The sequence below is a fragment of the Phalacrocorax carbo genome, chromosome 5, assembly GCF_963921805.1.
Source record: "Phalacrocorax carbo chromosome 5, bPhaCar2.1, whole genome shotgun sequence".
NCBI classification, from domain to species: domain Eukaryota; kingdom Metazoa; phylum Chordata; class Aves; order Suliformes; family Phalacrocoracidae; genus Phalacrocorax; species Phalacrocorax carbo.
In genome coordinates, this window is record NC_087517.1 from 25,010,082 (window position 1) to 25,033,362 (window position 23,281).

At 38.1% G+C, this 23,281-nt stretch overlaps 1 protein-coding gene across 6 annotated transcripts in view; it reads right to left on the minus strand.

Annotated features, from left to right (window-relative positions):
* The window catches only part of CHN1 (chimerin 1), a 106,921-nt gene that overhangs the window by 43,220 nt on the left and 40,420 nt on the right, over positions 1-23,281 (minus strand). For 4 of the 6 annotated variants that reach the window (XM_064451646.1, XM_064451642.1, XM_064451641.1 and 1 more), the window contains 2 exons: positions 10,172-10,460; positions 8,391-8,423 (listed from right to left, as the gene is read on the minus strand). In XM_064451646.1, the coding sequence (XP_064307716.1) occupies positions 8,391-8,423; positions 10,172-10,460 (322 nt within the window). The remainder of the gene's footprint in view (positions 1-8,390; positions 8,424-10,171; positions 10,461-23,281) is intronic. The other 2 variants (XM_064451644.1, XM_064451643.1) reach the window with 1 other exon arrangement.

The following is a 23,281-nucleotide window of genomic DNA, read 5'->3' on the forward strand; positions in this document are numbered from 1 at the left end:
CTTGCAGGCACCAGGCTGCAGTGCTGCGACAAATGCTAGCAAGGATTTGGAGGCTGCAGTAAATGAGAAGCTGTCACTTAAGAGACTGAGCACTTCAAATTCTGTGAAAGATAACACATGATACTTTTTGCAATTTTTGTGCATTTGTATTAAACACATCGTTACTCTAATCATCAGCCAATTCACAGAAATGCCTGAATGCAAATGTAATTCATTACCATATTAACTTTGGTAAATGCTTCAAGACATTTCCAGCAACGTAAAATCATCAGAAATCTTCAACCAATAAACTATTTAATACAAGATATAAAGCACAGAGCTTTTAAAATGTCTCACTGTAACATGCAAAATGGAAATTGGGAATACAGCCTTTCATATTTTCACAGTATTCCTCCACTGTTCTCTCAGGAAGGGGAAAAGCTGCATGCCTTTAAGTGCTACTAATCTAATTCACGAATTGGAAATTATAAAAAAACTTAATAAAACACATCCACATATGACTAAGGTTTAATAGAGGACATTATACTTTGTGATACTAACTGTAATGTTCCTTAGGCAAACTATTCCAAACTACTTTAGCTCTAACCAAATGCAATAATGATCCCCACTAAAAAGCAATATAGTTTAAGTGTGTTATGATATGAACTTCACTATTAGAAACACATCATCCTGTAGTTATCTTGGAAGTTGTATGGATGTGAGGAATATCAATACCAAGGTGACAAGGATTAGAGCAACAACTGTTGATCAACTGAGAATCAGATTTTTCAGTATGGCGATTCTTAGCTTGCTTGAACATTAGGACTGTAGGAACAATGAATGCCAGAAGCAACACTATTTCTAACTGCTGATGCCATGCAGAAAAAAGGTTAAATATCGAAAAGTTTAATGTTCTAGAAGTTAATGATCAAAGGAAGACTTTGCAGAACTGTCAAGAGTTGCTGTCTTTGCTGATGAGTGTGACAAGTTTGAAGTAATGAGAGCAAGCAGTTTATTGAGCTTAGTAACAAAACTGCTCTCCTTACTTTGTTCAAATTCAGAAAAGTAAAACATTCAGCTAGAGACTAGAACTAAGCATGAGAAGTTTTATCTGAAAATATCTTTTTTCTTGTTAAAGATTAAAAGGAAATAAACAAGGGCTAGAACAGATCAGCTTCTGCGGCATTAACCACATGACAAATAGTCGTTCTTTTTTTCTTTCACAGTCTAATACTTCATTTAGGCACCTCTAGCTACTTCTCTTTCTGCTACCACTTTTAAAACAAGCATTTAACTCTTCATGGGTCTTACGGGTTTGGTAACCACTTATGAATGGGCAATTATTAGCGGAGCAGATGTGCCTGCCTATCAGGGGATTCTGTAACCGAACGGGGGGCAACACACCAGACTGCCACAGCTCCACATCCTTTCCATCTTTGTACACAAGCCAAGCGGCATGTATTTGTACTTGCAAGCATGTAAACAGTGACCAATGTAAAATGCTTTCTTCCCTCCCATCTAAATAAAAAACAACCCCCTGCCCCCCACTGCAAACAGTATAGAGAAGAAGGAGCTTATCTGAATAATAATAGTGAAGAAAATCCCTGGTAGTCAGACTCTTAGCACAGATTTATGCAGGCTACACCGAGTTGCAGAGGGTATACAACACAAGACATGTTGCGTATTAGTTCACAGCCAAAGGTGCTACCACTTCCCCACTTCCCGCAGCCCCAGCTTTTCCTTGGGCCTCTCACATTCAACTAGTGACCAGACCTGACCCTGCCTAGTTTATGAGATTAGACACAATCATAGCCCAAGGTGATTATCACCAGCTATACAGTGTCACATTATAAAGTCTAAGTGAGGTAAGAAACTTGTAAATAACAAAATTATCCTTTTATAGGGCTCTTAATTCAACAGTCCAGTCTGTTTCCTGTAGAAGTGATTAGTAATAGAAAATAATTAGGAGATGCCAGATGGGAGGAGGAGTTGAAAAAAAAAAGACTCAAAACTCACACAGCTAAGGAAAGAGAACAACAAACGAGGGAGCTGCCAGCTAGCAACCCACCACAGTCCCTCACCGTCCTGGAAGCTCTTTGCATAAGTAATCAATGACAACCACATGCCTGCTTTAGAGGCTGCTCTGAAAGAGACACACCTTCCCCTTTCTGTGGCCACTGCATGGATTATTCAATTGTGAGAAAGTGAAAAAAGTCAAGGGAAACTACACGGTTAAAAACAAATTATTATTTTTTTTTAAATCCTTAGATATGGCTATGAGGTGTCCCCACTATACATCTAGGTAGCTTCTTTGGAAACCACAAGCAGCAGACTCCTACAGCATGTTAGGCCTGAAGCCATGACAGTTCTCCATTGCTCATCAGGAGTTGAGCTGGACCTCTGTATTTCTGTGTGCCATCTATTAAGGTCCACCAGGATGGGAAAAACCTATCTCGCCCTAAAGAGTGCCCAAAGAAAGCTATCCTCTCTGGCTTTTCAAGAGCTAAGGGAGATTCCTTCCTTGCTCCCTGCGATCCTTCCTGTGCTAGCCTACCTCAGTTAAAAAGGAAGGAAACTTCTGCCGGTACACATCAGAGAAGCTAAGGCTATATGGCACTTTTTGAAAGGCATTAAAAATGTAACCATATCTAAACCACCAAGCATTAGAAACCCTGGAAAGAACTGCTGGTGAGGGCTTCACGCTGGCTTACCTCACAACACTGAGAAACACAGGAAAAGAATAAGAGCTTATTTGTTGCTAATGGTTTCATTTTATCAGTAACACCACAACCAGTACTCTTCACATTTAATTGCACAGCAACTGTACTGCTTTACAGTCTTTTTAACAGTTATGTACACTATTTGTTTTACAAAGGCTCACAAGGCATACACTGAGGGTAATTAACTCTGCACACTTTTTGCTGAGGGTCTGGTTTGTGAGTCTGAGACACCAGAGCCCCGGATTTCACATGGCAGCTGCCTGTCTCAGTATAATTAGACACTGAACTTTCTGAAGACTACATCTGTCTGTACACATCTCACATGCCAGATAACGAAGGAGCCACACTTACATGAAAAAGCAGAAAGTAGCGTGAAAAGTCATCTGAGCAAGCAGTCAAGTAACTTGTACCCATGACAAAAGGCTGAAGTGGGATGCCGATCCTCAGCTGTGCTTATCTACAAAATGGAGGAAACCTCTCTACAGGAGTAGCGTCATGAAGGGAGGCGCACTGTGGATTTGACACGCAACCTGAACTAAGGCACTCATCACTGTCTGAAGTTTGTAGAGCCTTATTTGTTTTGAACCTTGCAATACTAGACCAGCAACATAGAATCAGGCTACCAACACAAGCATGCAACTTTAATTTCACAATAATCCCACACATTATTGTGTGAACATTAAATTAATGTGCTTTCAAGGCACACACACAGAGGCAGGCAGGTGTAGTCCTTTGAGGCTAAGTGGAATCAGCTGGGATGCCATTTGTAACCTGCAGGAACTAATAGAGCACAGCTGACACCAACCAGGGCTGGCAAGGAGAGAAGAAGAAAGAATTTGGCCTTGGAAAACCAGAAGAGTTATGGGATCATGTTTAGCACTGCAGTTGAACTACAGGCCCAGTGAGAAACCCTTAAAAAACAAGTCTGGCTTGCTAATTTATCCTTTATAAGCACGAGATACTGCTAAGAGAAAAACTAGATATTCTGCGACCTGGGGATTAAATTAGTAAAGTTTATGCTTCACTTAGAAGCTCTGAATCTTAAAACAAGATCAGTTTATATAATCTTTTTGTGTATCAATTTTACTGCCACACTGAGCAAAATAAGGGCTTAGGTTATTCTCAGTGATTTTGAGCAGAAAAAGCATGTTGCAGTTTGGAGAAAACAATTTTCTTTGTGTTGTTCTCTGCACACTGGACAGCACATGCTATTAGCTCTCCTTTCTCAGGTTTAATAAACATATAGGTAAGTTAAAAACATATATGCTCATAAAAAGGCATCATAAACATTTGCAGTCTTAGTTTGAACTGTATGTGTCACATATAATGACATATACAGCACTAGATCCCTACTGCCATAAATGCTAATGCACAGAAAGGCAAGATGAAGAAGACTGAGGCCAGGGCAATCCCTGCAGAGTACAACATTGCCGATACGCTGGAGCAGCTACCTAAAAAGTAGGCTTGTTTTTCATCCTGCTAGGAACTTTCTTGATATTGACAAAATTGTCCATGCTTTGAAGTCTCTGCTGAAAGATGGGTTAAACCCAGAAGAAATAAATAGAAGTTTCTGCCTTCCACAGAGTTATGTTTTATTTATAAATTACATTAAACTTATGGAGTGATTGTCATGGACACCCGCGCAGGGACTGGAAGGGAACATTTGTGAGAAAAAGAGTTGACAATCTCCTCAAATTAACCCATGGGATTCTTCAGTGCCTCAGTCTCCTGTGTCTTTAAATGTACTTTAAGCTAAACATTTATTAGTTGTACTTCTAAAAACATTATTGCTTTGTTGCTACCCTTGTTATAGCTACAGCTTGTCTAGAGGTTTATCCATTAAATAACTTAATTTTGTTAGAAAAGATAGGTAATTCAAGTAAATGGAAATACACAACTTCCAGCATCAAGATTTCTTCACTCTCAAAGCACACTTTCCTCCCTGATTATTAAGACCATGTCTTCTTTTTAGTCCCCATCAGTCCCAGCACTGGCATTACTAGGCACAAAACGTCGTTCAAAGCTGTCTTCCTCCATCACAGACCTTGCTAAGGGGACTTATGCTTCTACAACAGACTGCTGTAACTTCCTCAGCTACGTTTTCTGATGTCCTTTCACTGAAGATAAAATAAGCTTTGGTGAAGGAAGGTTTAAAGCAGATCTTATTAACAGATTTAATTGAAAGCAAAAGTAGAAAATAGTGTCGTTAATGAAAATATCAATGTCAGTTCAAGGTTGAAAGTGAGACTTGCCCCTCTGCAAACACCCATAAACATGACCGTTGATTTTGTGTGTGGAAGCTGTTATGAAATTGTTAGAAATGTACACAGAGATTGCAGTTAACTTTGTGATCTGGATTATCTTCAGAGGCAGGCTTAAAAGCATGTTTCCTACTAAAATGACACAGATTTAAATTTCCAGGTCTCCTTGCATAGGGTTGCAGACTATCAGCCTTCATCACTATGGAGGAAAAAATAGTCTCACCACTAAAGTCATTAAAAATAGCACAAAAGAATCTTTTGTTGGGTGACTGCTGCCACAAACGTTCTCTCAGTTCTTTCTGTCTGTAGGAATTGAACCGAATGTAGTACGCTGTAGAAGGGGTCTTTAATTAATTTGCAGCCACTGAAGTTTCTTGAAGAAATAGCACTTATCACCAAAGTAAACATGAATAAATGTGATTCAGTTGCTATCCTAACATTAACCTCAGCATTTCATTCTGAAAGATGGGATAACTCATAACTGATCATTTAATTTTCTCATAACAAATATTAAATCTTGAATAAATCACTCGTACAACTTCTTACATTAATATCTCAAAAGCATGTCAGAATGAAAAAAAATCATGTTTTGCAGGGCTTTCAAGATGGGGTTTGATATATGTATCTAGGTATTAATTTCTGAGAGCTACCATTTATATAAGGTATTTAACTGAATCAAGTCATCTGCTCCAAGGCCATAATTACCTGTGAGAGTGGAGAATGTTCAGAGATCCATCAGTATTCAAGGCATGTGAGGAACTGTAAATCTTTTGATACTGGGTATTATTTCCACTTCCATACTAGGCCATACAGACTGAATCCACTTGGGAAGCCCACTTTCAAATGAATCTTAGCCCTCTCTTAATACACAGACCACAATGGCCGCACAATTGAGTTTTGAAAAATCTGCAGACTGTTTTGGGAACCAGCATTACCTTTTTAGCACAGCAGCTAAAATATCTATTTAGAGCATTTAAGCATGACAAGCACTCTCCTGTTTTCAGTCTCCACTCCTCCAGTTACCTCTGACTATTTACTGATTTTTTCATAGGTTATGAAAATCATAAATCACTAACCAGGGATTTTAATTTTAATTTTAAAAATATATTTCTATATGCTAAGCAGTCAAATTCCTTCTCGTAATCCATACTGTGTAGTGGATTATATTCTCATGCTTTTCCTATTAAAAACTGCATCTTAAATCACACCACAATATGGTCTCTTGCAGGACTCAGTACTTTGGAGTATTGTGATTTGTGTCCTATGATCCTCATCTAACGATTGCATAATTTTTGTCTTTTCATCTTTTACAGTCTTTAAATCCTTCCCCTTTACTAAGGCTCATTTTTAACGTATTGCATATGACAAGTCACCCAACACACACTAAATTCTTTTACTATAAAGTAATTGCTGAAAGAGCAGGGAACAAATAAAGTATTATTAGTGCATGCTGGGAGGCATCTAACACAAATCTGTGGCACCAAATTCAAGGCTAGGTGAAGGGCTCTTTAATATTTCATTCTCAAGTCTGAGGTGTGTTCTCTGGCCGCCCAATTTCCTCCACTTGATTTTATGGCAGAAAGCGGAACTACATTTCCACCAGCTGTTCTCCAGTCGAAGCCTGTGTATCTCTCCTTCCCTTCTTCTGAAGGGTTTATGTTTCATACACCACCCACACAGGATTGGGCAACAGTCGCAGGCACAAAGTTCAGATTTGGATCTGAACAGCCTCAGAGTCTGCAAATCTGGGAATATATTTTAGTTTAGAATGATCAATGTTCAAGACCACACTTCTTCCTCTCTTTACAAGAGGAAGAAACATACTGTGTAGGGAGAAGCTGTGTGGCTACAGTATAAAACTGATAAAGATGCATTAATTGCCAAATATTGTACCCCACAGAAATTTTCATCCTCACCGTGGGACTAATTGGCCAATGTTGTAGCAGACCGATCTTGCTGTTTGGATCATAAGACAATGGTTTTTCTCCTCATTGGATGTTGGACAATTTTCTTTGTGTTCTTTGTTAGAATTGTCAATATCGATGCAGTGATATTCTTTTTTATATTGGACAACAGGAATCACTCTGCCATCCCTCCCACCAATGAGAAAGAAAAACTACTTGACCCATTTATAAATGTCCTATAAGAATGCTTCCTTAGATCATGGTTAAAAGATTCATAGGAAGGTAAATACTATGTTATTCTTAATCAAAGTTTTCAAGTAAGTATCAATAACAAGTAGCCTGCATAAAAACGGTAAAAAGACCTTCTGAGCAGTTTAGTAGAGGACACGTATATTTTTCTTTTTGCATTCTTATTATTTTACCAAAGGAAACTTATAAACTAGCAGAGAGGTTGGGTCTTCTGTTTAAGTGAAAATGGAATCTCTCCATTGTTAACACTTCATACTAGGTAGGCTTTTAAAAAAGCCAGAGAAATATTCCTGTCATCCAGTACCCATGCTTTAAATGCAAATTATTTGTCAAACAAGCATATATCACATGATTTCAGTGTTGTTTGTTTTTTTTTTTTTTTTTAAATAAAATTAACCAGCAGATGTGATTCAGTCACCTGCCCGAACAGCCTTCTAGCCGCTTGGTTATGTTCTCCCAGGCTGTCAGGGTGACAGATTTAGCAGGTGTGCAAGCAGGCAAGTCCACCATACAGTAATGGGAGACACTTGGGAAAGCCCTCCGAGGTCTCCTCTCCCCACCACTTCTATGTTGCACATAGCCACCACCCCCCACAAGACATCTGGTGAAGCCACCACTGTATCTCTCCCCCTTCCCATGCTCCCCACATCCTGTGACTAACAGAGGAGGAAGAAAGGATTTGGCAAGCCTTAGCTGGACACCGGGGCTTGTTCCAAATGCTGAGGTTGCTGCTGGGATCAGGTGTTGGTTGTGGGGCTGAATGCCTTATTCCCCTTGGAGATTTGCTGGGTGAAGTGACACTCGGGACTCTGTGTCATCTTCCAGCAAAGACCCTGAGAGGTCTAAAAGCAGCAAAGGTGTTACCTCTGTGCCACTCCACAGCAAAAAGGATCACACTGTGCCTTCCCCATGCAGCCATAGGTAGTAAACTGGATAATGACTTGAAAATTAAACTGAAATCTCCACATTTAATTGTATTGTGATGTCTGTGTGCTGCATTGCATCCACATCAACGCTGTTCCAAGAAAAATAAAAGGAAAACGCTCAAAAGCTGGACTTCAGGCCAGTAAACACCATTGTTGTTGAATTATGTTGCAGATGAAGCCTCTTATAACCTCCAGTTATAGTTGCTTATAATTTCCAGACAAACAGGGTGGGATGTTGCAATTATGTGACTAACCTCTCTAAAGGTTTTTCACCTAAAATTTCAATCTGTGACAAGTATTTAATAGTTCTTGAGCTATTTCATTAAAAATGTTTCAAAACAATAGGCGTACCTTGTTGATGAGTCTGACATAACACCATGTAATCTATGGAAAAAACAGCATTCTTCAATAATAATCATTGAAATCCCTTTATTATGAAAACTTTTTCATCTATCTAAAACAATGTTGTGACAGACCAGAGTTCTGTTGTCACTTGAAAGTTGCTAAATGCAGGAAGAGTTAATTTTATGAAAGAAACCCAAAGCAATGACTTCCAGTACTCTTACAGAAGATTTTTGCCCAGGCTTTGCATTGTAATGAACTCTTTATGATAACATGCAGAAAAATCCTTTTGAAAATGCACGCTGCAAGTCAGTGGCTGTCAGGAATTGCAACCGATAACTCACCCTTCTACTACTGGTACCTAACAGGCAAGAAACTGGATGTTTGACATGGTCAGCCAGCATCAATATCCCCACCAGTTATTTCTTTTGTCAAAATGATCTGATAACACACTTCGAGCTAAGTTGGGTGCTTCATCTCTCAGCAAATTCGGTGCAGGATGACAGACCCTGATGGAGAAGGATTTGAAGGACCAAAGCCAGGAGCCTCCTCTCTCTGTGGACACTATATGAAGCTTAGTTTCACTATAATAGTCATGTATTTGGAAATTATCCGTGAGACCTTTCCTCCACCTCAAGAAAAACAGAAATCACAGAGATACTTCTGATTGGAAAGACAAACAGATGATCCCAACTGGAGTTAACATTTCTTCTAAGTACTATAAGCATATCAGACACTTCTAAAGTCATTCTGAAGTTTGTGAAATAGGGGAGCATATAGAACTAGTATACATGCATTGACACCTACACATATGTAAAAATACAGTTTAAAAAGACTTTCATATGTCAGCTTTTCAGTAAACAAAGTATTTAGTTTAACATGATGGAATTGACATTGTTGTCTTTTTAAGTTTAGTCTCTGTCACACAAATGAAGTTTCAGGCAGCTGCTTTGTCTGCCTGATACATTCCCAACCTCCTTTAATATTTCTGTTTTCACTGGTTCTAAGATTTCTTTGTTGTTCTTTTTCCTTTTATAATCCAGGACATAGTTAGTTCTCAGCTGATACTGCAACTCTCTGAAGAGAGCAATCCTTCTTCATAAGTCTGGCTGAGGCCAAAAATAGCTCTGTCAGCTTCTGACAGGCTGAACTTAGCCAAGTGAAATGTTTTAACATTTTATCATCTTAATGAACAGGCTTATTTATAATGTGGACAACTTTACTGTCATTGTATGCAGACTTCTGAATAGATTATGGAATGCATTTGTTTGAGGAATGCTGAATATATTAAAAATATAGTTTTTGACCAAAGGGCTAATATTTGTAGAACAAAATTCTATATTAAAAAGAATATAATGTATTATCTCTTTATAAAGATATAAAAATATCATTATTAGATGAATAAAATAAACTAATGATTTTAGATTACCAAAATTTAATCTAAATTAAATTATCTAAATCTGAAATAAATTTTAAGATTAAACGTTCCCAGCCCATTTGAAATAAAGGAATGGCTTAATGGTAACATCTAAATGTGAAAATATCTGAGGAAAGGAACCTCACAACGATAAATAACTAACCCCCAAATCATAGAAATTTGCAATATGCAAAAATTTCCATTTAAAAAGCCCTATAACCAGTTTAACTATTACTATTAATGCAATACTGGAAATAAATATGTAGACTAAATATCTACAGATACCTTTAGCACTTTATAACAGAGGGGGAGAGTTAAAAGTATGAAGTAAAAAGTCTAATAAAAAGAAGAGTGTGGGTTAACAATTGCTTACCCTCTTTTCTGCTACCTCATCCTCTCCTGTAGACTCTTTGCCATCATGTTCATCTCTCAGGGTTGGCATATGTTTTTTGTGTGCTGGCTCTCTGTTTAAAGTTGTATATCCTATGTGTTCATAAATTGGATTTATTGTCATCTTGGCAATGTATTCAGCTGCCTTCGTTTCAATATAAAGAGTAATCAATCCATCTGTCACCAGGTCATGGATGGACTCAAAACGTTTCTCCCCAACAAAGTGCTTTCCATCGTAGTAGAGTCTGAAGTTTCTGGTTTGACTTCCAAATCTGCCTCAATGAAATGGGAAAGTTTTTTTTTTAAACAGCAGCAGAATAAAGAAGAGTAAGCAAGCCTTTGCAAACAATAAAAAACACTTTATCACTTAAAGCTCTGACTATGCTCTGTGTCTGGTCCAGACAAGAATGAAAAACTCAACTACTACTTAGCACAGATAGGAAGGAGAGATCAACAACAACTGCACATAGAGAGCCAAAACAGTGACTGTCCCAGAAGGAGCTGTTTGTTCTCTGATTCTTTTAGCCCCTCCATTATCCTGTGGAAAAACTGAAAATTGCTTCACACCCTTTATGGCTTTTTTTAGTACTTTACTACTGCATCGCCGTAGTCAATTTGCTTGGCTCTGATATGAAGAGTTCTCATAATAGAGTCCTCTATTACAGTTGATCAATACAGAGTTTTGATGCCGTCTCGGACCTCTGCGCCCCTGCTTGCTTGCAGGAAGAGGCCGTTCAGGGTTCAGCTGAGCTTCAGTGCCAACAATTACACTGAAGCAGAACCGCTGCCAGAACTGGAGCAGCACAGGACAAAATGGCACAAGGGCAAGCATTCTTTATTCCTGGCCAAAGGCCAAGGACTAACTCTTCAAGCTTTGTACAAAAGTCCTCTGTGTTATGCTTGTTAAGTCCTGAGCTTCAAGCAAATCTTTGTAATATACAGGATCTATAACGCATAAGCTATCTGACACTAGCAGTTCTGCAGTCCAGGTGGAATAAGATTTCAATACAGCCTCTTAGCAACCATAAGAATGCCAATTTTACTGGAATATTAGCATATTTTAAACAAACCGTACTTTGAATCTGCAACAATTTTCTGCCTGAAAGCAATCTAAATGTGTGAAAACACACCAGTGTTTGCACTTGGCAACAACCAATGTATTTCCTGTGGAGAAGATGGTGGCAAGAAGCTGCTTTCACAGCTCACTCCAGTGTCATTCCTTGGTCAGACAGCAGTAAGGGTGGCTGCTCAGGGTATTGGGCTCCCTTGTGAGGTCAGATCTGCCAAATAAATATTAAAAACTGAATTTGAAAGGATGGATTGCATTCATTTTACAGTCAAGTGCTTCACAGCAGATGTTGAGGAACAAAGTAAACACTGGTGCTTTGCTGAAGTGGCTCCTTTTCAACGGAGCCTTGCCAAACAGGGGAAAGCATAATTGTAGACCATGTCTCAGGTGAAATGTTGCACTCTTTTTGCAAATATGGGCAAAACCACTTTGTTTTGTTCTGTATTTTTTTTTTCTTGTTTTCTGAATCAAAATGCCAAACATCCCCACCCCCCTATCAATAATCTGACAGCGACTGTAACTTCAGGAGCTGGTATTTTCACACAACGCTCAAAGGTGAGGGGGGCCCTCAGGAATCCGTGTCCTGCTCAGTAAGAAAAGAGGACATGATGTGTACAAAATACCTGGGCATTTTACTGGAAACGACTTGGTACTTCTATGCATATTTTTATGCCACACAAACTAAAAGTTCACCTAATCAAATGGAGAAGCAAGAAATTACAAAACAACAGAAAGAAATACATTTTTACCCAATGCTAATTTTATCACAAGATGCAATTCTGAGTGAATACTAATCATTCAGAAAGTAGAAAGTTACAGCAGAAGGGGTAGAAACATGTTCAGGCTCATTCTTCAAAGCATCTTTCTTCTCAGCGTAGAGTGTGGCAAACAAGCTTTGACCATGAGACTTACTCCCTGCATACCCTCTACTGTCAGAAGTCACCAAAAGCCAAGAGTGCTCAGCACTTCGCAGTGCCAGAGTAAGCAACCTTCATTGTCTTCTGCTCAAGCCAGTGGGAATAATGCACATGGAGCACACACAAGCACTATGATGTTAAAATTTGACAGGAGAACTGAATAAATTTGAAGGTGAAGAATAGTGTGCCTTAAATGACAATATGCAATAGAAGTATTTTTATTAAGAGCTGTGGCAGGTGAACTGCAGCTCTAATCAGTAACGTACACTCTGACAGTACTTACAGCAGAGTTTTAAACAAACTGAAGGTCACTTATTGTTCTTAGCTTTCCAGAAGAGAAAGTATTACAAAGTATAATTACATCTTACAAAGAGACCATAAGAACAAAAAAATTCTCAGGGCCTGTTACTAGGTACACGTGGTGTCTTGATTTTAGTAACATCCTCCAGAGTCTAAACCAAAGTTCTGAAGACCAAATGCAGAGAACGAACAAAAGTTCTTAAAGGATTAATCCCCTTCCCATCAGGGTCAGTAGATGCATGGTTCTACCCCAGCTACTGAGCAGCCCCTGTGCTGTACATCTGTTCAGACTGCTGCACATAAAGCATGCCTTTAAGACATACTACAAGGAATAGGATTCCCAAAACTACATAACCTTTATCCCACTGCTCCTGACCCACATTTCAGCACGAGTATCTCACTGACAATGTTCCACAGTTTTAATTCTTTAACAGCATCCCATGCTTAAACTCATCTCTCATGTAAACCTCACAAACAGACTGAAACTTTCTCCTGTATGGATCTGGGGAACTGCACATCAATTTCTTTTGGCATGTGTGGCCTTCCAAAGGTACATTAAAATACATTATAATAATTTAACAATTACCACTTAAGGTATTTAGACAAACAAATTACTCTGCATCAGTGTCGTAACCACTTGGAAAAGGTGCTTGTGTATCAGCTGCAAGAGGTGAACACTGAATTGTTTGCCCTTATCTGATTTCCCATTATTTCCAAATCAAACTTTTTTCTCTCGATTAATTTCTTATTGGATACATTGTAGGGAAATGTATTGTTTTTCAAATAGAATCCTATTAGCAACAAGGAGGAAAAAAAAACCCAAATCCCCACAAAAATCAATGAAACACCAATCTCTTACAAAGACTGCACCATCAATAATGTGCTTCAGAATCCTTTTTTATTTCTTTCAAACTCATTTAAATTTCTTTCTGACCACAATACGATACTATTTTTATCAAATTACAATACAAATGCAAATACATGGACAATTGTAAATGATAAATTAAAATTTAATTTTCAGTCCTTTCAGTCTTACTTAAAACCATGGTTTAAATTTTTCTATTAGCAAGAATATTTCCTTATGTTTACTTTCTATAAGATTACTGCAGCCTGGTTAATTATACATCACCGTGGCAACTAAGCAGAGCCAAGATTTGATATTTCAACTTCCTGATGGTCTCTTCCTAAAGGCAAGCACTAGCACCAGCTGTTTTTTGTTTAAGAAATAGAAAGCAGGACACAGATAATGTATGTTCTCTTTTGGTTTAAACAGGGAAATACTACATGTTTTTCCAAGAAAAAGAAACAGACCTCTGACATGTCAAACAGTCTCATTGTGTCCACTGTGCATTTGTTTGCAAGCAGCAGGACTACAGATAAAAGACTTTTTTTATTCCAAGTTGTCTGAAAAGCAATTACTCTGTCTAGTCCCTTTGGTTGCCAGTGGGGCAGAGTGGATAACAACGTGGGAAAACGGATTAAATGGTAGAGGAAATGTGGCTAGTAATAAAGAACTGAGGAGCTGAATTAGGTATCATAGCATGAGAGAGACTGGCTTCAGACTCAGCAACCTTCTCTGTATGCAGCATTCACTGACGAAACAAAAGGAAGAAGTGAAGGACTGAGAGCCCATCCGCATTTTCTTACCATCTAAGATGATGGATTTTACACTCCACATACAGAATTGTACAGTAGCTATTCACCTCTTTCACAGGCTATTTTATGATGAGAAGAGTATCTAGACAAAGGCATTATTTAAAATGTGTAGCTGCAACCAGACCACAAAGTTAACACCCCTCAGGGCTGCTTGTGTCCTCATTAGTTTCAAGCAACTTCATACACTGAGCTGGGAAATCTTAAGCTCTGTACATGTGCCTGAAGGTCACTTGGACTTAATCTTCCCTTGGAGAAAAAAGTGTCTTAACGTGCTTTGCGGCCAGAAGGTAAAAGTCTCACTTAAAATTAGGTGCCAGAATTTCAGCTCTAACTTCTGAAAACTCTCAACCAACACTTAAGACTAGAGTCTTGACACTCCATAAAAGGCACAGAAATATAAGCAAACTTGCAATCAGGAATGTCTCCTAATCATGCTGTGTTCATGTGAAAGAAAAATTATTCCACAGATCCTCTCTTGGCCCATTTCCTTGTCAAAGAAACACAAGTCTTGCATGCAGCCAAAACCTCTTCTACAGAGCTATCCCTGAAGGTCTCCAACTCCCAACAGCAGCTCATTTTTGGTTTTTTTATTTTTTATTGGCAACAACATTTCTGAGGATGGTCAGGGAATTGTGGAACTTACCATCTTCCTAGAGTAGTTACCTGACAAATAGCATAATCTCCAAAACCTTAGCAGTAGCTTACAAGAACAAAATCAGCATAAATGAAATCAAATGCGTTAGGGATTGAATGTAAAGGTGCATCTTAAATAAATGGAGACAAAAAGTCCTTATTGTCTGATATGGCTGAGAAAGGTGGCAGAGTACAGTCACTATAGAGAGTTTTCTTGTGCTGTCTGGAAGGGCAGCATTCGCTGGCCAGATGGCTGTTGCTTGATGAACATTAATTACGTATACAGTTATTGCTAAACCCTGATCAGACCCATGCGCTAGCTGAATGCATGATAGTTTAGTTTAGCATAGAAACAGTGTGGCATCCTTCAGAACGGAAAACAAATCCCTTCAGCTCACCCTGTCTAATTGGGATCAAGTAAAAAAATTCAGAGCTGGTGCTGTATCATTGACAACAGCTTCTCAGCAATCTCTCTCAGTTGAGGCTGAAGACTGTTTACCTGCATCACTGCCCAGACTTCCTTGTCCAAGACGGAAACAACAGCGTGCAAATAGCATGCTGCAAACAGCACGCAGGGAGGAGCAGAGCAATGACGCTTTCTTGTGGATCGTGAGCACTGTCAGGGACAGCACAAGTGAGAGAGAGAGACAACTATTCTAGGGCATTGGCAGTAGGTAACAGCTGCTGAAAATAATGAAGACTAAAAGTGTTATCAGCCCTTGGTACCTGTAATGGTGCGTTTCACAAATAAATAACAAAATAACAAGAAAAGTAATCTTTTGTCTCAATGTCTTATTTTACTTTTAACAGCCGATTTTCACCACCTCAAACTCAGAACAAATGTCAGCTGATCAAGGACCATGTATGCTATTAATATGCAGTAAGATCACTTAACACTAAAGATCACTCTTAATGTTCTTGATCAGTGATAGATCATTTGAAAATAATATTTTTGGTTCTGAAAAGAAGCTCTTGTACAGATGTATTACCTCTTCTTAGTACTGTGCTTGCATGCCCTATTCCATTTAATGTTGATATAAGTCCCTGAAATTGATCTGATGATTGAATCAGAATCAATACCAATGTTTTAGGCAATGTTTTACTGCTTTTTCTACCTGATGAAGCCTCCGTGGTTCCTGGGAAAAGACTCACTGTGGTTAGTGATTAAGATGCATTTGAAGTCTAGATACACATGGGAAAGTAGTAAAAGCCTGATATCTTCTCTTTAAATGAAAGCAGTATTTGGAGACCTATGTCAACATGCCTATGAATAAACACCTTTCAGAAATGTTACTAGCAGGGATGTTAGTAACTTTCACAGTTTCATATTAAGCAAATAGCTACGTTTCTTTACCAAAAACTTTTAAGAAATCTCCAAGAGTTAATTTTAGAGTGTGACTTCATGCTACTGAGACCTTTTATATTACTTTAAAGCAGAACTGTGTTTTAGTTCTTCTAAGCTAAGGTATCAACCCTCACCAGTGTCTGCTCAGGAAACTTCAAAATGCGTGTGCAAATTTTACTCTGCCTATGTATAACGTTTTCATTTTAGGTCATGTATGACATTGTTTTTCTGGTAAATTTAGAAGTAGAATATCCTCAGATCTGTAACAGAAATTCCACTGCAACCATGCATACCATGGAAAGAGAATTGCCAAAGCATAATGCTCAAACATGTTCATTTTTGTTTCACTTCAACCCTTGTAGGAAAAGCTGCTGTAAGTTACTCATGACTGTCACATTTCTTTTTTGCTTCTACAGGTTTTCTCACACTAGAAGCAATTTGCTCTTAATTTATCTTACTTAGACAATATGCACACTTTAATTCAGTACATCAAGGAAACCCGAGTGGAAGACAAAGTGAAAACCCAAAGAAATGTCCTTATCATAAAATAGCTTTACAAGTGCAAAAAGGGTTTTTGGAGAGCCGAGTGGAAAAACATTGTATTTGTTGATGTTCCTGTTTTGGTTTTGTTTTTTAATGTTGTTGTTCAAGGTCTCAAAGTTTCCCTAAGATTAAAAATAGGTACAGTAAGATTTCTGTTCCAGAGAGATTTCGTCAAATCTGATTTGCCTTAAATCACTGTTAATCCCAACCTTACAGTGCAGGTTTACTTAACTTACTTGAAGCTATTATACGGTTTGCTACTTACTTGTTTTCTCAATGTATTCTACCTCTGATCTTCTAGTAATCACTCACCGCTTTTTCCACGAACAGTGAGATTCACCAATATACTCATCCTGCTCTCTAAAATGGTTTTTCTTCAAAGTGCATTCCTTAACAATAAACAAGCATAATAATGCAAAATGAAATGGTTCCTGCATATACAATATGCACTGTTAGAGTTTTTGGGGCTACTAACAGCTTATCAATAAAGATCGATAGTGTTTCTGTTATTATATTCTGTTTTTCTAGAATACAATTTCTTCCTTCATGCAAGTGCAGCAGTAGGTGGGGCAGATCTCAATTTATTACTGAAACTGTTAGTGTTCATTTACTCAAGTTGTACAAGAAAAAAAAAATTAGCTTGATTCTCTTCCTAGCACCCATCAAATCAGAAGGAACTATACTTAACTCAGCTGAGCTACATCAAGTATGAAAGAGGGAGAGGAAGAGGAAAACTGGGCCAGCTAACATTTATTGACGTCACTTGTTTTAGTGTTTGAATAATTAATAAATATTTTTATGAAAACAGTTATGAGATTAAACAACAATATGAGGCTATTGTGTGTAATTTTGAAAACATATTTATAAAGCATCCATAGTATCTACAGCTGAAGGACTTCTTTGCTTATTGATGAAGCACAAGAAAAAAGTTGTTTCTCCAAACACAAAGATTTATAAATACATATTTCAAAAGCATACAAAAGAAGAGGCCAATCAAAAGGACTACTTGGAGATATATTTCTAACTAGCATTTTCTAAAAGCAATAGAGCAAAAAGGCATTCCAGTAGAACCTGCAGAAGACAGCAAAGATATGTATCCTTTTGACAGGGAAGGGAACAGGGGAGAAGAGAGTGCAACGTAAGCTATGTACATGTATACACAATTTGATTATAAACTGATTGCATTATAATTTGACTTTTTACTACTTTAACTCCAACAGTGCCTAAAAGCTTCAAACAAGGCAGACGTTACACACAATAAAAATAGTACAACACAGATTCCTGCTCGGGAGCTGTGACTGGCTATAGGCTGCGGGGTGGGGTACAACTTTTGAGTTTGTCTGGGCCATTTTTAAGAGACTTTTGTACTGAACAGGCATGTGAGACAATATGGGAAAGAAAATATCCTCTGTAATGGAGAAATGAGGCATGGAGAACCTAAAAGCCTCAAGCCAAGTCATACATGAAGCCAAGAAGTGAGCCTAGATCTGAGCTCCACCACAGTGCCTCACCACAAGCCCAGTGCCTCTACTGAGCACCAGATTACAGTAGACCTTTGTGGCACAGCAGGAGCTATAGTCAGAGGTGAAGGACGCGGCATAAAATGAACATGAGCTATATGCACTGAGCACAGACAGCTCCTGGACAAGTTACCAAAAAGTTCACAACACCACCAAAGCATATTCCTCTGAGAAGTGCAGAACTTATATGAGCAGGAGAAAGACTGCAGCAAACCGAATTGCCAAAGATAAATTAGACACTCTAGCCAAAAGAAAACAGAGCTGACAACAACAACAGATGGGAAGAGGAGGGATGGAGAACAGGAACACTGCAAGAAGACATGAACCATAAGGAAAAAAGCATTCTAGTCTGTGGGAGGGCCTAGGTAGCCAGTTAATTACTCATTAAGGTTAGTAGCTCTTTATTATTATTCTAAATACTTAAGTGAAGGCAATGCAGTAGTGCCCAGGTGCACTTACATAAGGCAGATGACATGCAGGACAGCTATGCTGTTTCCTGGTAGCTGAACCTTCCACGTTATTGATAAAGTAACAGAGCATATTATTTATTATGAAAATTTATATAGGAAAAGAAACTGCTTTTACACAGAGGATCATTTAAATAGAGGTCCAATCGTTTTACTTTAGAGCAGAAAAGCAAGCTCCAAAATTTATCTAGCACACTTTTCCCTGGGGCTAGCACTAGCTCGGCATGATGTACCCAGCCAACAGAACGACAGCTTTAGTTTCAGCAGAATTTAAGCCTTCATAAAAGAAATATTTGGCTCTTCAGAAGAGGAAAAAAAAAAAAGGCCAGCATATTAGCTGGCATACCTGTTGTGTTAGCCTGTTAAAACAGCTTTAAGCATGAACTGTTTCTTTCATCTAAAAGAAGCTGCAGATACCTGAATGGCCAATTTTTGAAACTTGCCTGAATTCTGCATCTATGGAAGTGTGACGGGCTAAGCCTGGGGGCAAAGGAAAAGTCCCTCCCCGAGAGCTTCAGTTGGCCACGGAAGAAGGAGCGCTTTTTTGCCATCTCATGCAGAATAAAGAAAACTGATCAAAGTGGGTCAGGCTGAAACGTATTTATCCGACGGATAGGTTTGATCACATTTTGGAGCAATTCTATTTAACCCAGCTAAGCTTTAAAGTTGGGGGGTGTGTATGTATATACATACGTATATATAGCTTCCCAGGTTTTTCAGCTAGCGGCCAAGGACTATTGTCTATATATTTTAGAAAGGTTTCTAGAAACTGCATTCAGCCCTTGCTACTGCCAATCACTGCATTTGCAAATCATGTTAAAGAATACACAGATAGAAAGATATGCAAAGTTTAGTCTTTAAAATGGTCTTTATAATTTTTTCCTACCACCTAGCATGAAGTCAGGATACCGTTACCACGGTAAAGTGAAGGGATGCAGTCAGATACTGTTTTGCTGGGCCTGACTATTTATAGATCAGCTGTGGAATCAGGATGAACTATGACCAACTTTTGATACATTCATATTAAAAAACCATAATTCAGCTATTATTCCATAAAAAGTTGTTTCAAACAATTCTTCTTTCCCCAATTCCTCTCCCATGTCCCAGCCTATACAACAAGGCTGTCCAGCAGAATGCACATGCACAGTTTTAACCTCTGAATTCAAGAAGCCTTTTGCAGATCTTGAATTTTACATGCATAAATAATCCCATGGCAATTGATGCATGTTCTGGAAGAGCACTACACGTGTGTCCCAAAAGAGCCCACTGAAAATAAACAACATCCGGCTATTAAAGCAATTGTCCTCTGAAATTAAAAAGGTTCTTTTGCAGCATTATGTTCTAACAGCCTACCAATTATGTCTCCTTTTAAACTATCAGTGGCTAGTTTCTTAATGCAATTTCATAATTTTGGGAGAAAGAACCTGTGTATCAATTTCTTGCACAATACATGTAGTTGGTCAACTAAACTAAGGATTACTAATTTTTGACATTTATCTTGCCTCAAGAATTCTCTCCTGATGCCACATAATCTTGCATGTGCCCTAACCTCCAAACATAAAGAAAACATGACTCATAATCACGGCTTACATTATTACCTCTTTTTTTTTTAATCATGCTGCAGAACCTTATTTCGATTCATTCTCAGTATCACAACAATAGAATTTGCAGGAAGGGAAACCATGGTAACCAACTAAACGTGCTACAGCAGATATCTGCTCAAAAGAACAGGCAGTACCATCACACTTCAACGCCTACCACTTGTACAATCTCTACCCATTTCCTCTTTATCCTCATCCTAATTATTAAACAAGCTCTCAACCACAAAAGGCTACATTGCGAACCATGTCTTATTGTTACTGTCATTTGCTGTAGGTCCTAGTATTAAGCACTATACCACTCTTTTATCAAATTTAAAAGCAGATCTAATACCTCCAGGAGTTAATTAGGAATTTTCAGTTATCTTCATCTGTTTGGAACATCTAATTAACATTACAATGAATTTTATATATTTATATTGTCACATAGATTTGCTGATATGAATGGACACACATATATACCTACAACAATCTCCTCTTGTAATTTTTTTTAAACCTCAGAGTTGCAAAAAATTTTCAGTGGCATCCTCTGATTAATTAATTAGTAAACATTGGTGAACTCTGCTGGGCTTTCTTTTTCTAAATAAGCTATGAAAAACCACATCCATGATTAAGTACAGCCATTAAATATAGTAGGGTGCTGATTTGCTGCTCTGATTTGTGTTTATGCTTCATTCTCTTTTATCCAGTGTCTGAACTGATAAAATTTCACAGGCCTTCTTAGGCTCTGAACATCAATTTTATCTGAAGGACAGCTCTGAATATTTAGCCAAACTCACACACTTAAAACAACATTTAAATTATCATTTTCTTTTTCCCTAATAACATACTTCTACCTCTGGGACAAATTCCAAGAAATGTGTTTTCTGAAAACAAAACCTCTTTTGTTTAAACTTTAGATTTAAAAGGTAGTCTATCTTAAAAAAAGTCATGATGCAAGCTAATGGCACAATAATGGATGAAAGTAGACAAAAGTAGCTCATCAGAAGATGATCAAAATACAGCTTATTATATAAGTGGAAAGCAGATTTTACAATAACTCACCAGCAACCTTAAACGAAAAGTTTTTTGGCTAAGAATCACTTTTTCTACCTTATTAAAGAAGAAGAAATATTCAAAATCTTCACTTTGAACTCAACTACTCCATAGCATTGCAGTAAGAATATCTGACTGCCTTGGTTAAGCCTGCAAAAGCTATTATTTGTCCTGTGCTATATTTGGTCATTTAATCGGTGCTAGGCTATGTCTGTAGCTATTGCAGCTCAGGAACAAGATCTTTAGATATACTAAAGCTAGTTCTATAAAAGCGTCAGAGCATAATGCTCCACAGCAGACAAAAATTCATTTAGAAAGGTTTAGAGGACAAAGAAAGAAAACTCCATGGCCCACTTCAGCCTGAACAGGATGTGCAGTCCTAGTCCCCTCATCTCCAAAAGATCATCACAGAGTAAGAGAAAGGCACAGAGAAAGATGACAGAGATGATGAGGGGTATGGAACAGCTCTCTACAAAACCTGAATGTATAGCCATTGACCCGTAAAGAATAAAATAAGGGGGATGCGAGCGGCATGGAAAAGCTAAATGGAGATCAATTGTTCACTGTTTGTCACAATACAAAAACTAGAGAGCATCAAATAAAATTGAGATTTTAGAGAAGGGATGCTGCTTCCCATAAAAACCTAGTTAAGGCACAGAACTCATGCTACAGTTGCAGACAGCAAAGTCTAGGAGGGCTCAAAATTGTGCTCAGAAACCCACTAGACAAAAATAAAAAAAATATCTCCATCAAAAGCCTGAAAAAGTAGCAAAGATAACAATTCTGCTCAGAAGTCCCTAAACAGCAAATTTTCAGAGGCTGGGAGAGCACACCAAAGAAGTACTACTACATGTTCATCTTGTTCTCACACTTCTCTTTCAATGTCTGCTATTAATAGCTCCTGAAGAGCGGATACTGGACTGGACTATGAACTGGTCCTTAGATCTGACCCAGTGTGTTCATAGTCAGAGAACTTGCTAATACAGAGAAATATAACTGGGGAGAAACTCTTTGCAAACGATTACCCAGATCTCTCCCCAGATCTGCCCATTTTATGATAGCTTAAGGCATCCCTTACAGTAACTTAAAAAGAAGATGCAGAAGAGCCATGTTAGGAGTAGAACTGTCCATAAAAGAACCTTCATGCACCAACTGCATTTGCATTCTGTGCATTCTGGCTGCAGCTGAAGGCTGTAGCTTAGTGTGATTGTCCAATCTGTTCCAGATTTCACAAAAGCATGTCTCTATAACTGTGAATTCTGACTGTCTACAAAGGAGTCATGATTTGTGATGTTAACAGTTTATTCTTTATCTTCCAGAAACATTAAATTGTTTAACAAGTGCAAATCTTCAGTGCAGAGCGAAGACAATCTGAGCATCTCTGGAAGATGCCCACTTAAGTACAGTCTAGAATGGAATAAGAAATGAGGACAGAGACAGAACAAGAGAGAACGTGATTGGTTTTCCCCTGTAATATAATTCTCTGTGAGGTGATCTTTAATAATTCCAGAAGAAAAATACTCCCTTTACAAAGTTGAGCTAAGGAACTGATAGATTAACCTCCATCAGATTTGTGGCATAGAGGATGATGCATTTACAAATAGAATGTTTGGGCAGTCATAGTAAGGATTCTGAGTTCCACCTTTAATTCTTACCTAGCTTGCTTTGTAGCCAAGGGGGGTTTTAGCATTTTTACTAACTTCCAATTTAACTATGTTAGAAACTTTACCAACACAGCAGATACCTGATGATGAAGTTGATTAAATAAAGAAATCAATCAACAAACACCAGGATATCTTCCTTTTTGAATTCCAAGGATGAAGAGGATGCAATGCCTTCACTTAATTTAGTAACATCAAACCAAAATATTAGACAAAACAAAAATACAACTGGAACTAAATTCAAAATCACTTCTCCAACGGCTGGTATAAATATATCGTCAAGATTTTAGACATTGGCTACAATAGCTGGTGGAATCAAATGTAGTATTCAAATAGTTCCATGATGATT